Genomic DNA, 5,330 nt, shown 5'->3' with positions numbered 1-5,330 from the left:
TCATTGGTTTCAAGTTTAACCAAATGCTTTTGGACAGATTACCAATGAAACTAGAGGTTTGACTCTACTCTGCTCAGTTTTTCTTAGTTGCATTTGTTTCTGGTAAATCTGGATGACAATGATATTATTGACTAACTAGACAGATCTGCTATTCAAGACAGAAAAGCCAGCAGACCCCAATGCACCCCGTGTGAAAAATGACTACAGAAGAAGGGAATTTAAATACACAAATCCATCCTCTATTCCACGAAGATCTATTTATCTTCTGCTTTGGCTCTGACTTATCAGGAAGGTCACGTTGAGTTAATATTGGGTCTAGTGCATGCGTAATGACATGTGACCTTGTCCTTTATAATGCAGAGACCTGAGCGCCTTTGCCAGTCTAAAAGTATCCACGATCATGAAGGTAAGGGCCTTTTTACACTGTACAATATCATTCAGATTCTCGCTGGAGTCCAGAAATCTGAACAATAATTGTTCAGTTTGAATGCTTGCATAGTCTGAACGACGAACTAGACTTCATTTGTCTTTCGGATCGTGCAGGCATAAAAATTCAAACAACAATCCGCCGTCTAAACAGGCAGTCGTTCACTTATGAACAACTACCTGTTTACTGTGCATGGAGGCAGGTGGGCGGGAAGGATCGCTGGCCCACTCCACCTCCAGTGATCGCTCCAGTTTACTTGCACAGGAACGATCATCCCTGGGACAACTTCAGATGCTTCTGTGCCCGACCGTCGTCCTCTGGAGAAAGGCCATAAGTACAGAGCTCCGTGGGGACAGGTGATATAGTGTTAGAGCACTCCACATACCATTCTTTCTCCTTGCTGGGTTATGAGTTTTCTACTTATGTAGTTTGACCGTGATAACTAGTCTCTGCAGACCCCAATGAGGTTTATCCATAGTGATGTAACCCTCTGTTTCAGTTTGATGTCGTGATTCACAGTTCAATTATTTGCAATACTTTTCTGTATTAATTATTATTTTTTTAATTAACATAATTCTCCTTCAATCAGAAGCTGCTGCTGAATTTCGCCATCCTCCTACTGCTGCAGAGTAGTCGTTCTGCGCCTCTGAACCAAGCTCATCGTGAGTATGGCATCACTCCTCTGGTACAGTGATGTTATCTCCATGCAAAGCTAAAAGAATGGGTGTAATGAGATTGAGCCGATGTCTAGAGAAGTAATTTGGGTGCTGAAATCCTTAACTTTTTGATTTATTGTTTCAAGTGAATTTATATCACCATTAGTAAGAGGTGCTCCAACTGTAGTGGCCCGGAGGGTACTAGAGGATAGCCACTCACTCATTGGTCCTGAAATACCTTGCTTATGTGCTCCTGGCTAAACATAGGAGGTATCGTAGATAGGAGAGACCCTGACTTTCCCCTACTTCATGGGCTAAAGCTATTCTGCGCCTCAACAGCTAGCTCCTATTGGCTACTTGCCATTCAATTCCCTCATTGGTAGAGGGAGAGGAGCAGAGACGGTTGTGGGTTGTTGTCAGGACATGGAGGGGAGAGGCACAAGGAGGGGACATGGAGGGGAAGCATTCGGCACAAGTGCAAAGTGGATTGCAAGGATCTGGGAACCATCTATAGAAGAGTGAGTCGTACAAGCCCCTGTTAAATACAAAAGTCAAGGAAAGTGCAAGCGGCCATATCTGAGTAACTCCATTATCTACTGAATAATCCTAAACAAAGCATCCTGCAGATAACGAGGACTGAAGGGATTCTTTTCTGGGTGATTTCTGAATAGAGAGAGAGTGTTGACGAGAAACTGTTTGTGATATTCTGTGCTCGGAGCATTGTTAAAGTTCAACTGCATAATCTCATCTGCAACACTACGAACTGTTAATTGTTAGAGTGTTAAAAAGTGCTTAGTAAACTGTGTGCCTTCGGTTTACACCCCAAGCTACGTGGACTCGTCTAAGTCATTTCATTTCCATCCGACCGAGTTCACCCTCAAAGGTACTAGCGTGAAAAAAACGTTAATTTAGCTATTATAATCATTCTGCCTATTCCACTGTGTGCGACCAAGCTAGGCAACTTTCCGCCATTGTTAGGAGAGATCGCAGAGACACCCGTGTAATCCATCTTGTTTACCCGTGGTCTCCCCCACAATGGCCAGCCTTCCGCTTGGACACCGCAAAACAATCTCTTGCTCATACACGAGCGTTGTCAGCCCTGAGCAACTTGATATCATCCATGGGTGATGAAGGTGGATCTCTACTAACTCTCATCCAATTCTAACATCATGGGTGAGCCAGTAAGACAAAAAGGGAATTAGATAATTACGTGGACGATTTAAAGGGACATTTTTTTCATAGAGGGTGAATCATGAAATTTGCTTTTTAATGCATTGTGTAGGAATTTTATCAACTGGCTTCAGATTTTCTTATGGTAAAATGTGATAAAATCTCCAGCTGGAACTGATATAGAAGACATCCTTATGTGTCTTCTACTCCTAGTCAATAGCTGCATAAATTCCTGCAGCCCCCGTGACTGCTCTGATGTGTCGGCCCAGGGTCTGACAGTGGATGGTGTGTACCTGATATATCCAGGTGGTGGGAACTTTCCTCCAGTCCCAGTGTATTGTGACATGACCAGTGATGGAGGACCCTGGACGGTGAGTAACGGCAGCGACTTCTGATATTGTTCACTTACATAGGTAGAAGATACCTTTCACTAACACAACCCCACTACATCATCCTTTAGGGGTCTTACTCTAGCAAGTCTTTATATGTTCTTTTTCATTATATCCACTCCTAACTTACTCAGACTTTTTAACATCCTTTTAATGGCAATGTCCTCCTCTTCAGGTGTTTCAGAAGAGGTTTGATGGCAGTGTGAACTTCTATCGTGGTTGGAAGGAATACAAGAACGGGTTTGGGACAGCAGATGGAGAATACTGGTTGGGTAAGGATATGCTTCCTTTTATGTATCCCATATAATCCTGTAATATGTGAAATAACAAGAGAAAACACTACAAGCCCTCTTGTCTATTATCTCCAGGTCTGCAGAACATTCACATGATCACTCAGAAGAGGCCATATCGTCTTAGAATCGACCTAATGGATTTTGATAATGATGCTCGATACGTGACCTATGACAGCTTTTCTTTATCACCATTAGCCATTGATCCAGAGGAGGATGGGTACAAGCTGTATATTGGTGCATTTCAAGAGGGTGACTCCAACAAACCTATTGGTAAGTGGCCTACATCTTTGGGAACGTGAGATGACTTTGTTCTTCTGCTTTAAGTACTGGTGAAAATGAAGGCTTCTCCTCTACTTTCCTGATACCCTACACTCTTTGTCCTCCACTTTCTCACCCCTAAATTCCAGGCTTCAGCTGCCTTCATTTTATTAACCACTTTACTTCTGTGATCTCCCACCCACAAAACCCAGCAGTGTCTACATTAAGCCACCAGGTTGCTTATATGTCTATCTTTTTTGGAGCTGCAGTGCAAAATGATTTGGTAATCAGTAAAATGTAATAACCAGCCTTCTCTTGGGATCAATATGATTTTAAGGGAGCAACTATGGTCTCGTAGAAGGTGAAAAAGTCTTCTCGAAAACAAAACTGTGAGATATTATACCACAATCATTGATGCTTACAAAGGTCTAAGACAGTGTAGGAGATTACTATAGGCTTGCTGTACAATAAAATCCTCTTAATATGAACTTTCCTATACATTCTTGCCTCAACAGGAGATTCACTGAATTCTCAGAACAAGATGAGTTTTTCCACTCAAGATGATGACAGAGATGAATTTGCAGGTAACTGTGCAGTTATTTACAGTGGAGCCTCTTGGTACAATAACTGTCAGAAGGCCAACCTAAATGGCCTATACCTAAAGGGAAGAAATTACCAGTTTGCAAAGGGAATGACTTGGAAATCATGGAAAGGGCAATACTACTCACTGAAGGCATCTGAGATGAAGATCGCCCGGAAGGTCTAAGCTATTGATGTCTTATTGAGTATCTATGAAGAAGAACAATAATTTTCATCACTATGAGGCCATGGACCACACAGCATCCATGACTGGTGCCATCGGCAGAGTCAAGAAAGACTTCAAGGAGCAGACGATGCAATTAAATACCTTTGCATCTATGAAATCAGAAAGTTTTATGTTTCTTTTATCTATCCCAAAAATATACAAGACTTGGGTGAAGGAATCGTATCCAATCTCCTTTTATCGGCAGCATCTCCATTGATTCTCCTAGGACAGTGTTTTCCAAACTCCAGTCCTCCCACACCCCAACAGGTCATGTTTTCAGGATGTCCATTAGCAAGAACACCTGTGGCAATGCCTGAGGCACCAACAATAATTACATCACCTGTGCAATACTGAGGAAATCCTAAAACTTATCTGTTGGGGGTCTGTGAGGACTGGAATTGGGACACTATCCTAGATATACACTGCCAGTCAAAAGTTTAAACATACCTCAATTTTTCCATTTATTTTTGACATCAAAACTCTTCAAGTCCAACAAATGTCAAATAGTTCAAAAGTAAGTTAACCCCTTAGTGACGAAGCCTGTTTGCGCCTTAGTGACGGAGCCAAATTTTGGAAATCTGAGTTGTTCAACATAGCATAACTCCGTAAAGGCTTTGCATAGCCAAGTGATTCTGACATTGTTTTTTCACCACATGTTGTGCTTCATTTAGGTGGTAAAGAGACCGATAGAATTTGTGTATATTTATTAAAAGTGCCAATATTGGAAAAATTTTGAGAAAATTGTCATTTTTTTCACATTTTCAACTGTAATATCTCAAATATGTGCAAACATACTGTACAAATTTTTGATAAGATATATATTTCCATCTGTTTACTTTATTCTGAATGCACGTTTGAAAAACTTTTGTGTTTTTTTTTTTTAACCATTTAGATGACGTACAAATTTAACATTACTTTTCAGCATTTTGAGGAACACGTTGTTTTCTTACAGCAAGCCAAGTTGGCAAAGGCTCATGAGTGTCAGAATGATAGATTACCCCCCCCCCCCAAATGACCCCATTTTAAAAACTACACACCTTAGTGTATCCACTAAGGGGGGTCAGGAGTATTTGGACCCCACAGTTTTTTTTCAGGAATTATTTCAATTTAGAGGAGCAAAAATAAAATTTCATATTTTTGCAAATATGTCATTTTAAAGACATATTTTTTTCCTATAGTGCACATGAAAATGAAGATTTACACCCCAAAATGGATACCCCCGTTTCTCCCGTGTTCAGAGACATACCCCTTGTGCATACAGACATAAGATTAGGGCCACAACGGGGCCCAAAACGAAAGGCGTAGTCAGTGTCTTTCAGAACATAAATTTTG

The 5,330-nt window shown here is 41.1% G+C and overlaps 1 protein-coding gene across 1 annotated transcript; it reads left to right on the top strand.

The window, feature by feature from the left end:
• The first annotated feature begins 400 nt into the window (after nucleotides 1-400).
• Nucleotides 401-4,143, top strand: LOC136578028 (microfibril-associated glycoprotein 4-like). Its single transcript, XM_066577934.1, has 6 exons — nucleotides 401-406; nucleotides 1,017-1,089; nucleotides 2,467-2,624; nucleotides 2,818-2,914; nucleotides 3,011-3,205; nucleotides 3,709-4,143. The coding sequence occupies exons 1-6, from the start codon at nucleotides 401-403 to the stop codon at nucleotides 3,957-3,959; spliced, it is 780 nt and encodes a 259-aa protein (XP_066434031.1). The 3' UTR covers nucleotides 3,960-4,143.
• Nucleotides 4,144-5,330: the final 1,187 nt, after the last annotated feature.

Source organism: Eleutherodactylus coqui, chromosome 8 (genome assembly GCF_035609145.1).
Source record: "Eleutherodactylus coqui strain aEleCoq1 chromosome 8, aEleCoq1.hap1, whole genome shotgun sequence".
NCBI lineage: Eukaryota > Metazoa > Chordata > Amphibia > Anura > Eleutherodactylidae > Eleutherodactylus > Eleutherodactylus coqui.
This window is presented reverse-complemented; position numbering and strand designations above follow the sequence as displayed.

Bases quoted from the DNA above. Each gene is read 5' to 3' on its own strand.
- LOC136578028 (XM_066577934.1), top strand. The intron at 1,090-2,466 runs GTGAGTATGGCA...TTCTACTCCTAG, and splicing joins GCCTCTGAACCAAGCTCATC to TCAATAGCTGCATAAATTCC. The intron at 3,206-3,708 runs GTAAGTGGCCTA...TTGCCTCAACAG, and splicing joins TGACTCCAACAAACCTATTG to GAGATTCACTGAATTCTCAG.